At 41.6% G+C, this 23,367-nt stretch overlaps 1 protein-coding gene across 1 annotated transcript in view; it reads right to left on the minus strand.

The window, feature by feature from the left end:
* Window positions 1–1,778: 1,778 nt before the first annotated feature.
* DROSHA (drosha ribonuclease III) overlaps window positions 1,779–23,367 on the minus strand; it is a 107,180-nt gene continuing 85,591 nt past the window's right edge. Inside the window, exons 26-33 of the mRNA XM_090049953.1 lie at window positions 22,892–23,049; window positions 17,938–18,043; window positions 13,821–13,962; window positions 12,523–12,605; window positions 12,308–12,411; window positions 9,879–9,971; window positions 8,930–8,976; window positions 1,779–5,923 (exon numbers count right to left, since the gene is read on the minus strand). Of these exons, the coding sequence (XP_089906079.1) occupies window positions 5,793–5,923; window positions 8,930–8,976; window positions 9,879–9,971; window positions 12,308–12,411; window positions 12,523–12,605; window positions 13,821–13,962; window positions 17,938–18,043; window positions 22,892–23,049 (864 nt within the window). The 3' untranslated portion in view covers window positions 1,779–5,792. The remainder of the gene's footprint in view (window positions 5,924–8,929; window positions 8,977–9,878; window positions 9,972–12,307; window positions 12,412–12,522; window positions 12,606–13,820; window positions 13,963–17,937; window positions 18,044–22,891; window positions 23,050–23,367) is intronic.

Below are 23,367 nucleotides of genomic sequence, written 5' to 3' on the forward strand. Positions count from 1 at the left end.
AAATACAATTGTGACAGAATCTATGAAAGTGGCTTAGGAAATGAGTAGCTCTTAATCAAAGTACAGTAGTGAGAAATAGCATGAAGATTGAGATAAAGGGAAATAAGTGGATTTAATGATATTGACAAAAGTATGTTAGAGTTCACTTTTCTTTCTTTACAAACCTGGTAGTGGTTGGGACTTCTATGGGAGACCCAATGATTGACAGCTCTGTTGAGGAGGAGAAAGCTGCATGGTAGAAGAAATGCTGCCTTCTTACTCTTCCCATCCACTTTCATCTCACCACCTTGTTTAGAACTTCTGAGATGCATATGGTTCCTAAGGATTCAGACATGAGACCATAAGACCACAACGAGTGGAAATAATATTTATCTTTCTTTCCCCCTTGTCTTAGGATGATTTTCCTACTTTAACCTCTTTTTAAAGCTGGTTACATTGTTCTTTTTTGGTGTATTTTGGTAAATGAATCAATCTGGTGCTCCTTTCCCTGCATTTTATTGTTAAACAGGACTAACGGGGTTATCTCTGTTTGGTGTATTTCTTTATGACTCTATGAGAACAGCTAGTGCTTCTGATACCAATGCTAAACGGATTTGGAACAAGAGAGGCTCCTCTTCTTCTGCCATTCAGTTTAAGGTGGCTGTGAGCAGAAGGGTTAGATATGTCCTTCAAAAAGGTAACATCTAAATCCACCTTAGAATTACCTGAGTAGAAAAAGAGCATTGTGTAGCAGAGATACAAAAGCTAGCACATGGAAGGAAAGAGAAGACGGTCTGACTATTAACCCATATGCCCTTCACTAGAGAACCAGCAGAAATCCCTGGGACACACTAGGTGAAGAGCTGATGTGATAATGTAATTGATTATCTTGCATAATATTTTGTTGTAGTAGTCTTAGTAGCTTGGTAAATAAGAAAAAGGCACCAGCTAGAACTCAAGTTTGGAATATGAAGGAGGAAGGGGTCAAAGACATTTTCAAAAGCCATCCACACAAGAGTGTAAAGACTCTTCCTCTTCATAAAATCAAAAGTGGCCAGTACACCTCTTGATGTGTGCTAACTCCCAGCATCTTTGACGGGAGTTTTGATGTACAGATATCAAAGGGAGACTGTGGCCCCGAAATACATGAACTTATTTTAGCTTTCAAATAAGAATTTTATATATCATTGACAGATGGTTTAATGATCAGTTCAGCAGTAAGCATAAAGAATACTGGAATGAGTCAGTGACAGATGAGAATTCTGGCTCCCCTCCCCAACTACCATACTGGCAACTGGTGTCTCCCGAGTCTGGGGGGGGCACCAGATCGCTGATGGTGGGGGGGTCCTCGCAGCAGCTGATCACCAAGCCCAGAACCATCAGCAGAGAAACCAGAAGTGCACTTCCTTCAGCACTTCTGGTTTTCTGGCTGGTGCTTCCAAGGGGTGCATGGCCAATCTTGGGGGGTGCATGTGCACTTGTATGCACCTGCTATGCATAGCCAGTGTAGCCAAGGCATTTTTTTTTTTTTTTTTTTTTTAACTGTAACCAGGAACTGTGAGGTCATTTTAAGCCAACACTTTTCAAATATTCAGAAGTAAGGGCCTGAGCAGAAAAAGTAATGTGGCTAGCAGAAAGCAGGTTGTCCAATTCCTCATCATTACACTGGCCACCTTTTCCTTTAGGAAAATATATTTATGTGTGTTGTCTATTGCTCCCATTCATTCATAGACAATGCCTCATTGTCTGATCTATCAAATTATCTACAATATGATTTCAGTCAAGGTAAAGGAACCTGGTTAGAACGTGATTCATTTTTATAGGACATTCTGTCTCAGATTCGTGCTAAAGCTTTACATACATAAAATAAAACAAAACAAAAACTTCAGCTGTGCTCAAGGTATCACAACAATAATCACCTTTCATTATATAGGAAAAATTACTTTGAACCATGAATAGCAAGGTACAATATATAATCTGTAGAAAAAAAATTAAGTTCCCAAGTTCCAGAAATGTAAAGCATTATACAATTCCACTAGAAAAAAAGGAGATGGGGGTGATCAACACATCTAGAATTAACCCCTCATACTTAAACAATGCAAGCAGGTGGCTTGTAAAACATATTGCCTGTAGTATTAAGTATTGTCTGATGTAGGAAGGCAGATAAGCAGGATCCCCTTTTGATCCTTCTGAATTACAGGAAGAACTAAATTCAATAGCATCCTTAACAGCTGTACTTCAGCTCTACTGAAGTGTGTTAAAAGTAAGTAAGAATACATCACAGCAGTCCTAAAACTAATGGTTTCCACTGCATTGCCATTATAGAAATTTTCAAGGATTTTAAATTTCGTCAGGCCAAGCCTAGGCATAGCAAACAATAATGATGATTAATTTTACACAACTTTTAACAAAATACCTCTTTAAATAAGATGACAACTAAAGCAACAAGACATACTCTTTCTATTTTTGCTTTTAAAAACATGTCTAGGGAAAGCGCTGAACATACACACATTTAAAGAAAGGGAAGATACCAATAACCGTGCCTTTCAGGTCTTATTGGACCCCTGCAAGTTCAAAATATTTCTGCTTAATTTACCTTCAGGCCTTGCCCTCAGAACAAGTCTAGAAAAACAAATGAGACTTGCACTGTAATTTCAGGGTTGGAGTATTCAGGCTTTGGCACACTGAGGCGGGAGTCCCTGATTCAATTCGACAGAGGTTTGGCTCGATTCGGTGGCCGAATCTCCAAATCCAAATTGAATTAAAGGACCCTTCAATCTCTCTAAATCGAATTAGAACCCTCCGAATCAATTTGGAGAGATTCAGTGATTTGGACATAAACACAGCTTTAAACGTTTTTTCTACATATCTCTGGGTACCAGGCAGCTCATGAATGCTGTGATGGTGGGGCGGATGGAGCGTTCCACAGAAGCATGGAGGGCTCCCCAATGCAATTGGCAGCAAATCTGGAAGTGGACCAGAAGCACTTCCAGTCCACTTCCGGGTCTGCCAGAGATCATGCTTGCCCCCCGCACCCACCTGGCTTGGTGACTGGTGCCTTTTGGCTCTGAGGAGGCACCTGGGGTCCCCCCATGAGTGATTGCTGAGCCTCAGAGGGGCCCCCAGCAGACCCGGATGTGGACCAGAAGTAGTTCCAGTCCACTTCCGGGTTCATTGCCAAGCATGCGGGTAAATTGATCTTGAAGCAATGACCTTAAGAAAAGGCCCAAGGAAGGGTTGTTATTTAGGCTGTGCTTTGCTGAGGGGCTGTCCAAATAGACAGAAAATTGCTTTCAAGGAATTAAAAGCTATTCAGTTTTTTCTCTGTGTAACCGAGCTAAAAATACTTAATTTAATTTAACTTACAAGAAGTATAAATGCAGGTGTGTTTAGCAGTTGTTTTTCTAAGTCTGTTTTAATTAACTTTTTTTTTTTTTTAAATAGGATTTCTGTTATATAGGGCATTTCCAGGAGACTTCCTCAAAAAACAGGATCAGAAGCACTGAAGGAAGAAAGACATTGTGGAACCTACACTCCTTTCTCAATCAATGAACTGGGATGGAGGAGTCTGCTCTCAGAGCATCACCATGAGGTTGTGGGAGGTAAACAAAAGTGCGACCCTGAAAGACCAGGACAAGTGTTGAGAGTAATGGTCAGTCACACTTAACAAGTCGGTTTGATATGGCTAACAATGGGGTTTCCAACTTCGACCTTTCTTCTGAAGGGTTTACTGTACCTGAATGTGGATGGGGAAAGATTCTTGTTTGTAGGAATGCTGGAAGCACATACTTATCAAAAAAAAATATAGCATGGGCTTCAATTCAACACAGGACAGAAGGTGTCTGGGGTATGTGTTGAGTCCACACAATGCTTAGCCACATTAGTTTCACCTTCTCCAACAGCAATGCCAACTGCTAGAGCAGCTTCAGGCACTCTGGGAGAGCAGGGATTATGGATGACTTGAAAGTTCTCTCAAGGCAGCCTTCTCCCTCTGCTGTTGAAACCTTGGTAAAACTGAAATCTCTAAGATTAGAGTCAAGCTTATTATTTTTAATGGGAATTTGCCTGCTAAGATTTGTAATAAAATTAGTTGTTTTGACATTTTATAATGATAATAGAAATAGCAGTAAAGAAAACTATGCTACTTACAGATCTTTTGAATTATTAAAAGTATTCCTATATCCTCAGAGTGAGGCATAATAGATGGGAAAATATCAACATACATTGCTGGCCACTGACTACTGTTACTGAAAACCTGTTCAATTACATGATGGGGGTCTGAAACCAAAGGAAATAGAACTCTTGTGTGTTGTGCTGTTACAACATGCATAGTATATACATACATGACAAATAAGATGCAGTTCTCAAATGAGCCAATCTCTAGGGCAGGGGTGTCCAAACTTCTCAAAGATGAACTACAGCAGCATTCAATACAGATCAACTCCTTGATTTATATTTTTTCTCCCTATTCATATGAATTAATGTTTTTCCTTAGGTTCTGAAATGTATTTAACATGCAAATCCATAAATAAAAAAGAAATTACACAACAGGAAGCAGTGAAAGAGCAATGTTTCTAACTTCACATCTCACACTGTAGTTTCAGAATCATGTCCTTTTGTGCATATGGGCTTTAATTTAGGTGGCGCAGAAGTGCAATTGTGTGGTGCAGGTTGTATAGCTTGAATTTTTCTGCTACCCTGTTGTTCATTTCATTCTGACAATGTGCTCTTGGGAATTCTTGTCATAGGCTTTCGAAGTACTTCAGACACCTGATAAATCAACATTACAGAATACCTTTAAAACTTGCGTGAATCAGCTGAAAGAAACTTTCCTTAAAAATATACACTTGTGAGGGTTCCCTGTATGAGACTTATGTTGCCATATCAGATATGTTCTCAACCAGATGTGTTATCCTCACTCTCAAATTTGCACACAAGCTGCAGACGTACAGAATTTGATAGCAAAATATAATCTGCAGTGTGCCACACTGCATTTTCTTCGCAAAATAAAAGCAATAAAAATTTTGCTAGAATGGGAAACAAGGAATAAGATTAACTTTGTAGGTGTAACTAGGCTCAGATTGTACAAAAAGGCAAGCATTTCTCTGCTTCATAATTATCACGTTTTCCTCACAGAATCTTTACAACAATGGCTTTCAAACAACAACTTTTCACATGCAGCTATTATCACTCCCCAAATATTTCTAGAGTCTCAGGTACGTTGTTTCAAACAACAGTCTAAAGACTGAATATTATTATGAGGAAGTTACTATTGAAGGACCAAGAACTTATTAAGGCCCCGATTCAGCAGAATAATTAAACATATATATTACTGTACGCTTAAAGCCTCTGCTTCAGCATTCTGTTGACCAGGTGTTGTAAGTCCTTTTTCTTCTGCAGCACTAAGACAGTGTAATCATGCTGCAGGTCTTTGGCACAGTTGCATTTAAATACTGGAGACATCAGATAAACTCATTTTTTCTTCTTGTAGAGGTTCTGAAATTAAACACTTTATTGGTTCGTACAAGACAATTAAAAACAACAACAATTTCCCCATAACATTTCATAAAAACTAAAATTACTTTTTAAAAGAGCATATGGAGTAAAAACCAAACCCTTGCATGGTACCACTAACAAAAGAAACACACTTTTTTTTTTCTTTTCCTTTTTTGCTAAAAGAGAGATTATGATTATGTATTTGATGTCAACAGGTGCACTTAATTCATCATCTGCATGAAACTAGGTTAGGTCTCCATAGGCCACAGTCAGAGTTATTAAGTAAGTAAATATGCCACCGCTTCCGTGCCTTCCTTTTATTTCCTGGCTTCTTCAGTCTCATCTGGCTCTCTCTCTTGATGCTCTCTTTCCCACCTCATTTCTTTCAACTCTTGTCTGTATTTCCGTTCAATGAACCGTTTCTGATGGGCCATCTGGGGAAAGTTATCTGACATGGGGAGAAATATTTTACATTAATAAGAGCAGGAGAGAAAACAGAGGAAGCTTCAGTTCTTATTTTATTTTTCACTTTTATGAGATGGGGGGTGGTGGTGGAGAGTCACATTGTTTTCACTGTGCCTCATTCATATGTCCTGCATCATAAGACCTTAGTTTCAAAATGATTTCAACATTTGTTTCCTCTGCTACAGAGCACTGCTAATTCTGATGCACTCAGAAATAGTATAAAATGCTGACATGGGAAAATGGACAAGCAATACTTGAATTTCGTATTTTGTTTCTTAGGTAACAGGTGGACAATACTGGAAAGATAAAGTGAGAATATATTCAACACACTCTCAGCAGGGTTTTTTGTTTGTTTTTTAGTTTCTCTCATTCTTTGTAAGCTTTGTACAGATGTTCATATTACCACGATCATTTTTAGGTCAAACAAACACAGGTTAGATAGCCAGAATAATACCAGTGTTCACAATAAGAAAATGACAGCATTGCGCTGAGTTAATGTAACTGCATTTAAAGCCACTCTCAAGATGCAGCAAGTTAAGCCACAATTCTGTGGATATAATGATATTTAGATGAATACTGTGACCTGGATAATTGGTATTTGGCCAAAGATCAATTCAGCCAAGACCAACCTGCTAAGGGTGGACGGGGAGTAAACAGCTGGGGGAGACAACAGAGGTGATATCAACCCTTCTGATTAAAGGCATTTGTCTGTCAATAGTCATCTAGGTTCAGTTTCAAGGTAGAGCTTTTATAAAATCATTTTACAAAACTGACTAGAATAGTCTTCAATTACCATGACAGCACAGCTGGGAGGATGTGACCTTACTGTTCTCCATCCATGCCCTCGTGACCTAGACTATAGCAGTGTGTTCTATCAGGGCCTATGCCCTGCATATGTTCAGAAATGATACAAGAAAATAGAATCCAGCGGCATATAGCCAGCAGTGAACCTCAGTGGGATAATATGGTTGTAGTGTTCTGGGATTTGCATTGCATACTATGTCTAGGATGAATTTGAAGATATTAATTTTGACATATAAAGCCCTAAACCAGCCTTGGACATATCTGCACCTGACAGAATGTTTCTGTTTCTGGATATTGCTACCACAACATGATGTCCAGAGAGGCACTCATGGAGAGCTTTATTTATAAAGGGTGACAGCATGTGTGTATTTATGTGAGGAATTTGGAAAGCGTGTTGTCCAAGAGCACCTCTGCACCACGTCTCTGGTCTGAAGCAATCTGAATTTGCTAAGCTTCCTAACCAATGGAAGAGGCATCTAGTTGGTGGGACTCCTGGTGGAATGGGATGAAATGTACTCTATTGCTTGCTTTGATTTATTAACAAGAACATCAACAGGTTTTATTATGTTATGCTACTGGGCATCATTCCTATATAAATAGAGAGCATTTAATTATCATGGCAACTACAGCTTGTGTACAGATATCTTTCTGTATTTAAAGATGGAAGCTATTTAAATAGGTAAGAAGCCCACACAGTTTAAAAAGAAAAAAAAGAAACTGTTAAACATCTTTAATAGGGTTCTGGAGGTTTTTAATTTAATTTGCTGTGTGTACCATAAAATAAAAACATAATTTTTACTATGTAACCTGTAATTTATATTTAATTCTCAATTAATTTGATGGTACATAGCCTCTACATATTTATGCACCATTCATGATGTAGAGGATAGAAAAAACCCCCTCAATCCTTTGAAGTTTTTTTAAATAACACTTAAGGCATGACAAAGTCACACACATTACCTCTACACAGTCCCAAAAATATTTGTCTTAAAAGATCTTTAAAATATTTAGTTGGCAAGGCTTGAATTTTATGGATTGTTATTACTGCTGTAAAAGTTTTGAGGAATGGCATTCTGAAAGACAATGTTAAGAAGCAAAGATTTTGTGTATGCATGATCTGTCCATTGTTGATCATTTGGAAAGGATAGCTGGATTCTAGAACTGCTATGAAACTATTTTAGGGCAGACCCTTAGCTGTATTAGAATGATACGTCTCCACTGAAGACAATTTACAGAAACAGAGAATCTACTCCTGTGTTCTGGCCCTTGCCTCTTCAGTCAGCATTTAAATCATTATATGCAAGTGTAATACACATCCAAATTAATGCTTAACATGAATACTTGCAAGCATGTATTTGTGTGTGCATCTAGTTAGTCATTTAATCACTTGTGAGTTCCTTACCATGGAATGCCACTGCGGCTGTCATGCACATTAGCATAGGCTACTTCTAGATCTCTGCACAAGCAACGAATTTACCAACTAATTGGGGCCAGGTCTTGCTGAAGCCCTTGTTTTCATGCAGTTCTGAAGCCCAGGGAATGAATGCTGTTGCTGTTCGCTTTTTCCCTCCCTCTCTTTCCTTCTTAATTCAGCAGCAGGGGAAAAGAGGGAAAGAACAGCAATGGCAGTGCTCACCCTCTGGGCTCCAGAGCTATACTGCTCGAAAGCAAGGACTCCTGCCAGACTTAGCATCAAGAGCTCACATGTGACACAACCAAGGGGAGTTGGGGGGGCACTGTTCTGCCACATCCACTCTGGATCTGCCCCTGCATAGATTCTCTATATATTGATTGAAACAAACAAAACAAACATGCATGCTACAACAGGAATGCACCTGCCATAGCAGATAACTTTCCTAGCAAACTAATCAAATCTGCCTCGTTGCACTCTGAAGTGAGGAACTCCCAAGTTATTATGTGCAATGCAACAGGGTAAGCCTGATATCTTGGAGAGGTACTGAAATAGCTACCTTTAAAAAAAAAAAAGAAAAGGCTTTGGGCATTCTATAAACTACTTTACCTTTCACAAAGTTCTATGGGAAATATTAATGAGCCAATCTGTAGCTTAGGACTTAATGGGATTTTGCATATATTCTTAGTTCTGTTCCCACAAAACCTGTACTACACTCCATTAAAACCCAACCAAGTACAGTATTTTCCTTGAGTCCCCAAGAAAACCCCTTACATTTTTCAAGTGCGTCCATTGCAGCTCCCATTTCTGCTTGTTGAATACTGTCAACGCCAAACAAAAACATGTTAAAAGTTAATTTATTCTTTATGGTATAGAGCAAAAAGTTTCCCAGAAGCTGGAATTCAGATTACCCTGATGCAATCAATTCTTCAAATCATCACTGTCAGGCTTCTAAGCATAAATGTGACAATAATGTAAGCATAAACAAATCATTTCACAAGTATAACATCACAATTCCAATAGCCCAACGTTAATCTTAGATTAATAATATTATTAGACTATGATCGTTCATAATTCTTTAGTAAATCAGATATTGTACCCAAGAGAAAAAAATTGAAGAAAAACTAAGGGATCTGAATGCTAGAAAATCAATGATACTTCTATAAAACAAGAAGTATGTACCATTCTCTAAGACCATTATGAAATATTTATTCCTGTGCCAACAAATAATAGAAATGGATGGATTGCTCATAGTCCAGGTACAGACATTACACTTTTACCATTGTAAGTGATCGGAAACCTGTCTATACCCATAACAGAACAGAAGTTCAGTGCACAGACTAATTTAAAAGTGGCAGAACCTGGTAAGATTTGCCCCTTTCAAAGATGAACGTGTATTCTGTTTGCTACCAAACTAAACTATGCCGCTTACAGAAAACCTTGCAACTTCATTCTTTTTAAATGTCTGTACCTAGCCATAGCGATCAGTAAAGGGACATCTTTGCCTCTTAAATTGGGACTGTCCAACTTCTAAGCAGCTTGGGGCTAAACAGATGAGCAGAGTGAACTGTTTACAGATATTAAGACATAGTCTCATTAAAGATAAAGCAGAGAAGAGGTTGCAGAGTTGCTACTCATACTACTTCTGTGGTTAACGAGAGTCCTCCTGAGTGCCCACAATAAAATTCACTTATTAAAATCATTTAATAAAGTGTTACTATACCTTGGGCCTTTACCACATCCTATTCGTTCTCCTTTGAAATAAACAGCCACCGTGTATGTCCTGGCATGAGAAGGTCCCACTGTCTGCAGAGTCCTGAAATAAGAAAGACACAGTGTGCTCTAATGTTTGCTCATGGCATTAAAAAATAATCTGTTTGTGGAATATATAAAGCTTTTATTCTATTCAGTCCACTTAGCAAGATTAGCAAGACACAACATAATAGGGTTGACTGCTAACTTGTATACATAACTTTAACTGGAAGATAACGTAAGTTTGCGTGCAATAAAACCAAAATATTTTCATACACTTTATCTTTGTTAAACATTTTTTTTTGTTTTCCACAGGCCCAATTTAAAAAACAAGCCATGATCTGTAGGCAAAAATTCAACAATGCTTATACAGTTGCTTCACTTCTGTGCATCCAATCTGAGCTGCATGCACAAGTATAGTTGTGGACCAACTAAACCAAATGAACCTATGTAATGACCCATGAAATCTGAAGAGATAAGAAGCTTTGATGGGGATTTGATATTAGATATGCTGCTTCTCAATGTGGCAAGTATCACAGTACAAACAACTTGTCCTACCAGCAAAGGAAAGTTACAGTTTCTGTCACTTACGGGACAACCTTTCCTTTGAGTGAGAATCCATGATATGCATCAGCAACCACCTCAAGGGGAAAGAGATAATTCCCTAGCCACACAATGAATCTGCTTCTTCTATCTTTTCCTTCCACTCCAAATCTCTCCTCACTGTCAAGATGAGTTCTGTCCGCTACCCTGTTTTTTTCTGGCAAGAATTGCAATTGCACATCAGTTTTTAAATCATCTAACCAAACAAGTCTGCATCAAGGAACTCTGTAACACCAGATATAAACAAACAAAACCCACCGCACAAAACGACTGACTGCAGTGAAACAGATAACCCCAAGGGAAGAAAATTTAACAAGATAATAGGAAGATAACTGTTTATGGCTAACTCTGAACCATAGTACAAAAATAAATTTATCATCATAACAAAACAAAGCAAACATTTGGTCTTTGGTACTCAGTGGATTTTAACAAGAAACGGGAATCATTTCTTTTGAATCTTTCTCCGTCTCTCAAGATAAGGGAGTAAGCTCTTAGATAAAGGTATTGAAAAAGCAGATGTGCAGAGCATCAGTTACTGTATAACAGCAATCACATTTCTAAAGTGCACTGATTTTTCCCTATAACCCCCAGCTCCATTTCATCTGAAACTTTACTTCAGTAAACATGAAAAATGTACTGGAGTTTTCATTCTATACACAATTTTGACATTATAAATAACACCGATAATAAAAACCTTGCTTTTATAGCATCTATCTATCTTTTCTCTAGGTAGTAATATTACACCTGTCATTGTAGTACTTGAGTGGATGTGAAAGTGCAATACAAACTATGAAATCTAATATCTTCCCTCTGAAGTATATATTATTCCTTTTTTACATCTGGGGAAACTGAGGCACAATGTTTAAAAGGCTTAAATGATATCATACTGAAAGTCTGCAGCAGTCCCAATAACAGAACTCAGGTCGCTTGACTCACAGCCAAGGCTTGATCTAAACCAGTGGGAGCCAAACTTTTTGACTGGCACACCACTCCATCCCCTCCCTGAGTGCCATTCTTATCTTTTACCCCTGCCTGATTCCTTGCTTTGTTCTATTTTCTGCCTGATCCCTTGTTCTGCTCTCTGGTTCCCTGCTTTCTGACGGATCTACTGCATGCCAAACAAAGCAGCTGAGTGTGCCATAAGTAAACATGTGGACCATGGATTGGGCAACCCTGATCTAAACAATTTTCCTTATCCCATTCATTGAACTTCTATATTCCAAATACTCTTTTCCATATTATTAGATGTTATTCTAAACCAGGGCTGTCCAACTGACAGTCCACAGGTGTTGAACATGCGGCCTATGGACCTGTGCAGCCACCTTTTCTGCTGCTGCCAGCCAACATGGCAGGGAAAGATCCTGAGCAGGCCACCACCTCAGAGTGTACTGGTGAGCCTGAGTGAGGGCCATGGCCCTGGCTGTATCCAAGTTGGGCTGCCCTGTTCTAAGGGAAAATTCAGTTAAAATGTAGTGTAAATGCAGAGCTTGATGTAATATAAAAGGCATTATATTTGTTAATTCAGCCCTGCAATTGTTAAAACACACGGAGCAGAAAACATTGGTTCATCAGTTCTACTTCCAAACACAATGAACCTGGATGATTTTTTGTGTCTTTATTTTGGAAGCAGGCTAAATTATTTCTTCAAACAAATCGCAGAACAATGTGCATATAAGACGTACTGAAATGGATTCTTAAAACAAAGCCAGTGTTTGGAAAAGAGGCTCAGAACCTGATCACAACTTGCACTAAGTAAAACAAAGCAATGGTTTTTATAAGTAATATGTAGTTCCTTACTTGTATAAAGGAATGTCTGGCTCTTTTCCTTCTGTTCTGAGAGTGAGGCAACATTGCTGAAGCTGGGATTTTGGGTCATTCCAATCCTGATTTAAAATGAACTCCTATAATAATTCAACAAAATAGCTTGAGAGCTTGTAGTAATCACCCAAATCACACTGATTTTTAAAAAAGGCAAAATAACACGAAAGCAAAAAAAAAAAGATTGATTTTACCTTTAACCGTGGAAAAAAGCACACGTTCATGAAAGTATGAACATATTCCAAATCCTTATCAATGTAAAGTGCAGCAATAAAGGCTGAAAAATAAAATATTTAGACATTACTACTCATGGTAGAGTAGTATAATGATCCAAATTTTGTAGCACTATCACAGTATTTTTGAGTGCCCTTAAAGCATACCAAATTAGGCTTCACAATACTGCTATGATGAGCCCCGTATTATTTCAGCATACACAGGAGGAAACTGAGTCAACCAAGAGGTTAAATAACTATCCCAAGTTCACACAGAAAGTCATTTACAGAGCTGGGAACAAAACCCAAATCCTAATCCTCTGATTTAACCAGCAGACCATGACTTCTTAGAAATAAATCTCTATTGGATACTGTATAAATGCTTAGGTATAAATCACCATTGTTTGTGAACAATTTCCATTTACTAAAAGGATTTGGCAAGAGTCAAAGGCTCTAAACTTCTCACAAAATGTATAAAATTGTACTGGATATGGGATTAACTTGCTTTGAACAATATTTATTACCATTTTACTTGCCTTGGAAAGAGAACAGCAAACGCTTTCGTTAAATGGACTGAAAGGTCATTTAATTTCGTGCAGCTTCCTCTAAGTGTCACTGCTTTTTTGTGGAAATAGACTTTTGAAACTTCCTATTGGAAGACAGCTCAGTGAAGCACACCGATACCCCTGCACTCAAGGATTATTTTTGCTTTTCTTTTACCAATAACAAGAGCATGTCAATCACAAAAGCCTCTGCTTCACTGGAACTCCATACCTTCTCATTCAGCTGCCAATGAGTCCTACTCTTATGGACATAATTTTGACCTAGGCATTACTGAGGTTATTCATTTCTGAGCCCAGAGTTTTATAACTGCAATTATCTGGAGGGCCCTATTAAAGCTACATAAACGAATAAGCATTGGATTGCATCTGCAAATCATCATCTTGCATCTTCTTCCTGTACACAGAGAATGTACAAATGAAAGCTAACATTTGAAAATCTGTCCCATGAAGCCACAGGTCTTAAAACAGCATAATTCAAAGAAAACCTGAAATAAGATATGTATTTTTAATAATAAACTTGTTTTAAAAAATGATCTGCTGAAGAAAGACTTGAGGAAAATGGCTAATGTATTTGCTAAATAACAGCTGGTAGCTCCACGTTAGCTCAGTATACTCATAATGTTACTAAGTTACAAAGACACTTGCCCCATTTTTCAAAGGCTTGTCTTTTTAAGTATTCTTTTACAAATCTGGTTAACTTTCTGTATCAGCACTCACATTCCAACAGATCGGCCAAAGTCTTAGTCCGAAGAGCCACAGGCCTCTTGGTCTTGTCATTAGTGATGGCAAATTCTTGCATACCCAGCTCTTCTGCTACTTTAGCCTGTGTCCTGTTGTTCACCAAGGAGCTTCGCAACAGCTGTAAACACAAACCACAAATTTACAATAAATGATATTAAATTGGACTAGTAAAGCAGATTGGTTAAAACCAGCTCTTCAGTCTTTCCTCTTCTGTACCTAACTTATTTTAGGTTCTGTCTATTCTCCTTCCTTTTGGACTTAATGCATTTCTCTTCTTAGCACACCTTAATTCACTGATTCCCAAAGGGGGTGCAAGATACCCCTGCATGAGGAAGCAAATGCTGTCTTCCCCTGTCCGGCCCCCTGTGCTTGGCTCAGCTACTCCAACAGCACCTATGGCTGCTTCTCTGGGGACTGTTGCTGCTGTAGCTCTCTTCCCCTGCCTCCAAACAATCCTTGTGTCAGCTTCCCTCCAATGCTCCTAGCAGCATGTTCTGTTGTGAGCAGGTGGACAGGCAGATGCACAAAAGGAGCTATGCTTTGCAACTCAGCTTGCACTTCACTTTTCCCATGTGCCTAGGGCCGGCAGGAGGGACCACAGGGGCGGTTGCTGGCATGTGAGACCCTGCAGGAGTAGCCGCAGCAGTGAGGGCTACCTTTGCCCTCCTGAGGTACAGATCATGGGCGGCAGGAGGCAGACAGTGCAAATAGCAGGGCACAGTCTGGCCCCCACCACCCTTAAATGGCACTAGCTAGATCAGTGACTCAACCTTCTTGGCCTCAAGGCCTTCTCCATATCTTTTCTGAATTTAGACCTCAGTGACTTTCAACTGGGGTGCCAGAACATTAGAAAAAAATTATGGAAGGGTACCTTGAAACTAAAAAAGGTTAGAACCACTGGTACAGAGACTAATTCTTTGCTTAAAGAAAGGTATATTTGGTGTCACTTTTATAACTTTTCAGATGTAAGAGTAAAGTTTGCTGCCAATTTTAATCTGGAGAAAAGGTGTACCCTAGGCATTGAAAGTTTGGGAAATACTGCCTTAAATCTGGAAGTGTTCTTATGCACGTTCCATTGCTGGAGATCTCTTTTCATTGCATTAACCTCACCTCCAGGGTCTGTTTGTGTCCTTTCTTCCTACACTTTTATTCCTTTTTCCTGTGATAGGCCACTCTACTTACATGCAAGGAAAGGAACATGTTGAAAACCAAATAATAAGTAATGGCTGCATGGATACAGCAACACTTAACAATGGACAAGCCATAATATGTTCCAATTGAGTTGGTGGGAACAGCAGCAAGTAAATGTCTAGGGTTCATTCTATCCCTATCATTCTATTTGTTTGGTGAGTTCTCAGAAATTATCAGGTATACACAACAAAATTATCTGGTAGGAAGAAGGGAAAATTATAAATGTTTCAGCACAAGTATAAATAAGCAAGCTCAGTGTCTTGGAGTCTATATAGGCTATCTACTGTGTACAACCGAAGTCTATAAATACTTGCTCCCACTGTAAAACAAAAATGCAGTCTATGTTAAAAGTAATACAGTCTAGTGCTACACAACTAGCAAAGCTACTAACTATTCCAGGGATGAGCATGCCAGAGTAGGGATAGAAATTCCTGACTAGATCCAGCTGTGTAAGTTAGCACAGAAGTTGATCACCTGCCCTAGTGTTATAAAATAAGACCAATTCAGGAGAGAATCAGGTTATAATAGCTGATGACTGAGCTGGGAGTTAGACATAAGACAGTCTACTTAGACACAGAGCTACACAAAAAACAATTACCTTGTGGAGTTCCTGATCACTGTATTACCTGATCACTGTATTACAGAGTTTTAAAATAGATATTTATAATTAAAACAGAAGTAGAAGCCCTTTTCTTGGAGGAAAAGAGCTCCTTTGCTTAATAATAATATTAATAAAAAAATAGTTCTGCAAAGCTGCACACAGAGCGCCCCCATCTGAGTTCCATGTCACATTTGCTCAGCTTATTAGATACAAGTTTTATGCTACCTGGCTCTAGGGTGTCAACTGAGCTTATGAAAATCAGATTTATTTTCAGTGCTTGATAGTTCATCTTTGACAACAGATAAATAAAGAACAGTATGTTCATAATTTGTTTGGCAATGATGTATGAAGCAGACATTCACAACTTGATCTCCATAAACTAGGCTGATGGCAGGAACAAGAGTATCATTCCCTGCCATTCCAACTTCCTTTTATGCCCTTCCACATACTAATCTGCTTCACAGGATTCACCCTTTCAAAAAAAACAAAACAAAACAAGCCACCACAAATCTAACTTAAACATGGGATCCACGAAACAGGAATGATGAACAACTATGACATGTAAAGTAAAGTGTTCCTATGGGACATGGATAGGGGTTTTTTTTCTTTTTTTGTTCTGTGTTTGCACAACACTTAGCAGGACAGATTTCTAGATATGACTAGGGCTCCTTGGGGCTGTGGACTGAGGTAAAACAACTATTTAACAATAATATTATACATATACGTTATAATATAAATGTATATATAATATATATTATATACACACAATGATATTAATAATGCATATATATATTATTACTATTAAATATCTGTCTATATATACATAGACACATCTACTAGCTAGCTACATCTTTCTTTATCCATCTTTCTATATACATATACATACAATTTGAAGATAGAAAAACCTGCTTTTCATCTAGTCCTGTTATTCTCAATCTTTTTCATATCAGGACTCACTTCCTATGTAGCTGAGATCTGGTGAGGACCTTTTTAGCAATTGGAGAAGGACAGAGCATTTGTAATTCTCTGACAGGCTCAGAAGACAAAATCTGATCCATCACGGAAGTTACAGCTCAGCAAGTATGCTCAACTGTAGTTCATTCCAAGTACACAGTTAACTTTGTCTTACACTCAGTAACTATAATGTTGGGCAATGTCAGATAAGATGCCTTCCTCAATTTCTAACTTAAACTGCTCCTTCTAAATCTTCAGATACTTGTTTTATCCCTTTCTTTTTTGGTAACATATATTTTGTCACTTTCAGCTACTTGAAAGGTGTTACAAACCATCTTCTGTTTCTCTTTCTCAATATAAAGATGATTAACTTTCAAGTCTTTCTTCATACACATTCACGCTGCACTGGGAATCAATCTTGTTCTTATCTTGTTACTATCACATGGACATCCTTGACCAAGTAGCTGAGCACAAAATTCTAGGTAAGGCATTAAGGCGATACTATATAAAAGTGTCGATATACCCCTGTTTGCTCTATCCAAAGTACTCATTACCCAAGTCACTCAAATTTCATTTAAGTCTTCAAATTTAACTATACCCAAGGATAGTACTGCTTTTACTTTGCATGTGTAACACCTTGTGCACTTCTATTTATTTTCTAGTTTAAGAAAATTACATAGTCTAACTCCCTTCCCCAGTTAGCCAATACATTCACTTGCAAATACTCAAGCAGTTTAACAATCAGCAAAACTATCTGCTAAAACACCTGCATTTGCAATACTGGAAGTGGCTCAAAGGTGTCAAAACCTTGGTTCATGAGTGCCTAAAGAGAAGGGGGCTATGTAAACACTGTGAGCAAACAATAATTGGTTACAATAACTTTTGAAATTAAATCCAAAAATGATACATAGCAGCTCTTGGCTGAGAAAAATGGACAGGCCAGAGTAAAATAGATTGCAAAATGTCAACTGAATAAAAAATGCCAGCACATTCAATAGGCTCATAAATATGAATACAAATTCATGTAAGATGTCTATTGAAATAAATCTCTTTCAAACACTTGGGTGTTAAACAAGCAGTCTGCTAGATTCCAAGTATACCAAGTTCATCACTGTGCTTATTAGAGCTATTGATCCATTTTACAGAGAGAACAAACAATATTTCATGGATTTTAAGTCACTTTTTTCTATTCATTGTCTGATACAGAATAAACAAAACTTTATTAAAAGTAGTGGGGGCTGAGGTTTAGATTATTAATCAAATCCAGAATAATTTACTAGCTGTTCCTGTAATTTTTGTCTATCTCACATTTACTCTGCAGGATTACATGATTGATGGCAGCCTCACCGTTAAGTGCCCTTCATGATGATCAGGGAAATGTATGAATAAGTACTCTGTGGCTACCAATTGCATTATGGAGTCACCTAGGAATTCCATCCTCTGATTGTGGCCTCTGAAAAAAACGAAACATCAATGTAATAAGATCAATAAGCACTCAGGACAAAAAAAGAAGTGTTCACGCATGCACGTGCACACACACGCACACACACAGAGCTATAAAGAGTAATTTTAAATGAGAGTCCAGCTCATTTTTAAACACATTTAAGGCAATTTCCTGGTCTTAACCAGATAAATTAAAAATTCAATTGCTAGGCTGACTTTCACAAGAAAGCAAGTAAGTTAGGTACAGTCAAACAAAATTACTAGGTGGCAGATGGAAGATTAATTGAAGAAAACAAGTCAGTAATATGGTTATAAGGAATAAGACTTCAATGCTACAATTTCCTGAATGAAAAAGAGTTGGTAAACTAGTTGCCTTCAGTGAGATTTGGCAGAGGCATAACAAGCAGTTTTTGTACCCTGAATGTCAGCTGGGGCAGTGGTGGCCACTCTTGTGCCCCCCTAGATCAGTGCTCCTGTCGTCTATCCCTAGCTATGCTACAGAGATTTGGCAATGCAGGAAATGATCTGTTCATGTATAACATTAAAAGGACAGGTGTCTAAATCCATTATTGACTCAGAATTGGAGAGCACATCACACATTACTGTACTTGAATTATAGTAGCCTACATCATGGACTCTTGTGTTCAGTGCTGTACAAATATGGAACATACAGATGGTACATGCCTCAAAAAGCATGAGTTTACTTTCTTTTCCTTTCATTCTACAGGCCAATTCAAACCTATTTAACTACTGTGCAACGAATGAGGAACTGATACCTCTCTTAACTCAACTGATGTTGTTATTCAGTGGTGTCCAAAGTGGCTAGCTAACCTGCAGCAAAAAGCAAACATGGGACTAGATAAGATGGCCTGAGAGGCCTCTTCCTGTCCTATGTTTCTATGTTTGTCTACTGTAACTCCAGTCAGGTTGCACTACTGCTTCTAATTAAATCATACAGGGCACGTCTACACAAGAAACATTAACAGGCGTTAGCCTAGTTTACCATGCTGTATGGGCACGCATTTACATGTGCACACCCTTTCTGTGCAGTAAACTAGGCTAATCACAACTAAATAAGTGCAATTAGTTAATGCATAGTAACACAGCTTAGTGCTGGGTCACGTGTACACATTAGTGCTTGGTCTGCCAGCCACTGAGGGGCTGGCCTGAGGCTCCTGCCTGGGAGCTTCTTCTGCCCAGGGCTGGGCTGCCTCTGTGGCAGGCTATAAAAGCCTACAGCAATTTTGTGCCCTGGGGCACACTGCACAGGACCCCTGCCCAGCTCTGAGATCTCTCCAGGGCTGCTGGCTGGCTGTCTCTGACCTGCTCCCTCCTGCTGCTCAATCCCAGCAGTGTCTCCTGTGTTGGCAGGTGCTGTGGCCCACTGCCTCTGCCACATGGCTCCCAATCCCTTGTCTTGCCCTTGTGCTGAATGCCGTTGCCCAATGCCCAGGGCTGGCCACACAGAAACAGCTGCACGGGGGCCCAGAGAGTTGGTGTGGGATGCACCACCAGCATGTCCTCCCCATCCAGGCCTGTCCCTGCATACCTGCACACACCTGACTCTTCCATCCAGGGCCCCAACTACAGCCAGGAGGCGATTGGAGACCTCACGGAGTTCTGGGGTGATGCAGAAGTACAGAGGCAGTTTGCATGGGGCGGTACTCAAACACCCACATTTATGATGCCCTGTTGGGCAGCTTGTGGGAGCGAGGGGCGCTTCTGGTCTGTGCGGTAGTGCCGCATAAAGATCAAGGCCTTGCAAGAACAGCGGGAGGCCGTGACTGACCACAATCATTGGCCCAGTTGTACCTGCAAGACCATGCCCTTTACGCGGCAGCTGACCAGGATTTTGGCACCCTGTGATCCAGGTCACAACCCTGCAGTGTTCACCAGCAGGGGCAGCCTGCCTGAGCCCCTGGCCTGCCCTGACCCCTCCAGAGACAAGTCACTCTAGGAGGTGGCCTCAGGTGTTCAGCACCCTGCCCCACCCACCTCTTGGCTGCTGCATCCACTAGTAGCTTGGGGAGCCCAAGCCATGGCTGCCTTGACAGCTCCGCAACCCCAAACTCCGCAATGAGGAGCGGCCAGCCAGGATACAACTGACCACCACCACCGCCACCTCCTCCCTGGGAGGCAGTGGGGGGCTCTCTTGGCTGAGTGTCAGCCTACTGCGCACCACAGGCTGATGACATTGGATGCAGCCAGCTGTCATTACCAATGGGGAGGCCCGCACTGAGCTTCCATCCTTGCCAGCCCTTGCCACGTGGTAAGTCCTGCACTGGGGGGGAAGGGCCCTCCCAGCCCCCCAGGCCAAATCCTGGCCCCTGGCCCCCATCCCTGCCTGGCCCGTGCACACTCCCATGGCCCTGGGTTCCACCCCACAGCATGAAGAGAGGCAGGACACAGTTCAAAACTTTTAGCAGTCCATGTCCCCACATCTGGGTGGGCATGGGACTCTCACAACACAAGGAAGGTGTTGCTGTCAGCAGCAGAGTTCTCCTTGGCAGTGGAGGGCAGGGACATGTAGCACTGCCACAGGTAATCCTCCACGCAGAGGTAGTGGGGCAGCCCAGGCTTGCCCCCAAGTGCTGTCATGGCTCGAGGTCAAACCAGGAGCTCAGGTATTCCTATGGCACCAGGAAGATCAGCAGCAGGAGGACTGGGTACCCCTCAGCCTGTACAAACAGCTCGTCATGCACTGCCTGGGGCACATACAATAGGAGCATGCTTGGGGTGCAGTGGTGGCATAAAGAGGAGCTGGCTCTCATCAGGGAGAGTAGGGGCATGGCCAGACCCCATCCCAGGTGTCTGGTAGCTCCATGTGCCCCAAGCCTAGGCACCGTGGGCTGTGCAGCAGTGCGAAACAGAGCAGTTGGCCAGCAGGTGGTGGGAAGGAAGGGAGCAGGGTCTAGACCCATGGCAGCACATGCTTCCAGGAGTCTGGTCAGGCCCACTTTGGGTAGAGATGAGGGAGGCAAAGTGCCTGAAACTGGCACCCAACTGCCTGCCAACCCCAGGGGAGCAACTGGGGATGGGGGGCTTGGCCAGTAGCTGCCTGGGCCTGGACCTGCCTGAACCCGCCAGATTTACCTGAGCACCCGTGCACAGCTGACCCCCAAACTAAGGCCAAGCAGTGTACAGCCCCTGGTGCAGAACATCTTATCTCTGAAATGTTGCAAACTTTCACTAAAACCTTCCGCCTCTTCCCTCTGCAAGGCCAACATCTGGATACAGGGGAGAGCCCACTAGCCCTAATAGGGATGGAGGCTCCATGTCATTGCCACTCAGCTGTGGAGCCTGCTGGCTGCACCAGCAGCAGACTCAGGACCACACCCTCCTACTCCAGCACCTGGTGGAGGTGGTGGAGAAGTAGGAGGCACTAGTGCATTCGTGATGGAGGGAGGACTTGGCCCATGAGGAGAAGTGATGGGTAGAGAACACTATCTGGGAAACCATTCAGGAGGATGCACAGGACAAGGCACAGCAAGAGCACTGGGCTGTCATGGAGAGCCTGGAGCAGGAGCAGATTGAGCTTCTCAGGCAGCAAGGGGCCAACCAGGCACAGGCAGTGGAGGCGAAAGACAACGACTGTTGGGTCCTGGACACTGTTCTGGGCCTGGTGGTTGCGTGCATGCCCCCCACTGCTGTTGCCCTGCAGGAGGCCCCCACCTGAGCCTGGGAGGAGGTCTTCAGGTGCCTTCAGCCTACAGAAGCCCCTGGCCTAGCCCCCACCTGAGGTCCACCACCTGCCTGGGCACAACCCCGCCGTTGGTCCCAAGGTCATACACACGAGACCCAGATGTGCCTCACAGGGATGCTGCCCCTGGACTTGGGCAGCCAGAGGCAGAATCGCCCACCCTTGAGAAGCACCCTCTGGCATCACAGCACAGGACTAGCCCGCCATGGTCCCCGGACCCATAGGGAAACAGCCGGGATGCTAGCCGCCTGCTCCTGGGCTTTGTCCCCATGCAGCCTCACCCCACAGCCCCCCCACTCCAGGGCAAAAAAAAGACTGAGGTGTATGGCACCCTCCAGGATGGCCTCCCCAGTGGTGGCCTTACCCACCCAAACAGGTGCCCCACATACCACAGGCTGGCAGGAGTAGCCAGTTTGGCCAATGTCAGGGCCAAGTGAGTGTCAGCAAAGGTGCCCCAGGTCATCCTGAAGGAACTGACCATCTTCCCTGTCATGCTGTACAACACACTGCCACCAGTCCCAGCTAGCACAGAAGCAGCAGGGCTGGAGGGACAGGAGGGCAATGGCAGCCCCAGTGTTAACCTCCTGGATCATCATGGTTGACAGCAGCAGGGGCCTTGGGAGGGCATGTAATGGTTGCTAAGGCAGCTGCTGTGTGTGGGGGAGCTGGGCAAAGCAAGATGGCCATAAGCCAGATGCTGGTGATGGCAGAGGGACAGCAGAACAACTGAGGTGGCTAGGAGGATAAGGGGACTTGTTCCTGGGTGCCAGGGCTAGGAGTTGGGGCAGGCATGGCTGGGAAGTGCAGCTGGGGCAGAAGCGGAGCTCCAACGTGCCGCTTGTGTCCATGCTACATTGCTTCTCTCAACAGAGGAAGTGTCTTGCCAGACAGCATAGAGTGGGGGCTGTTTTAAAGATGGTTGCCAAGTTCTGGCAGCTGGGCCTGGCTTCATTATGGCTGCCAAGTGCTGCCAACTGTCTGCACCTGTAGACACCTGCCAAAAATCAGTTACTGTGCATTAAGCTAACACGCAGTAAATTTAGTCACAACTAACTGCCCATGTAGACATGCCCACAGAGTTGCTTCTTAAAGAAGGGAAAACTGAGGAAATATTAGAGATTAAGAAGAGTTACACATGCAATTCAACTTTGTACTTACAGAGTCAGATGGTTAAACCCCACAGTTCTCAAGGTGAAGGCACGTGCTAGAAGCCTCACATGAGTAAAAATAACTCCAATTGCTTCCTCAAACTCTGTTAGTTTCTGGAGAACTGGAGAAGTCTCAATGAGCTGTCGGTCAGTGTTGGATTCTTGCAGCTGTAACAAAGAAAAAAAGTGCAAACCAAAGAAAAAAGGTTACCGTATATTCAGAGTAAAGATCCCTTCAGAGAACAGCAGTCTACTGCAAAATGGTGGCCATCTGTAAGCAATGGTAGACTGTGCATGGCCATCTCATACTTGGGTTGATGCCTGGATAATCAAGATGCAGGCAAAAGTTCCATTACTACGTCTTTCCTTTAAACTGAAAAGTAGTAACCAAAATCCAAATTCAAAAAGACATTGTTCAGGTAGCTTTTAATTTCTGAAATGTTAGTTGCACAGAGAGGCTAAACTACTTGCCCAATGTCCCCACGC

The sequence above is a fragment of the Crocodylus siamensis genome, chromosome 5 (assembly GCF_052110815.1).
Source record: "Crocodylus siamensis isolate JL-2025a chromosome 5, ASM5211081v1, whole genome shotgun sequence".
Taxonomy (NCBI): Eukaryota; Metazoa; Chordata; order Crocodylia; family Crocodylidae; genus Crocodylus; species Crocodylus siamensis.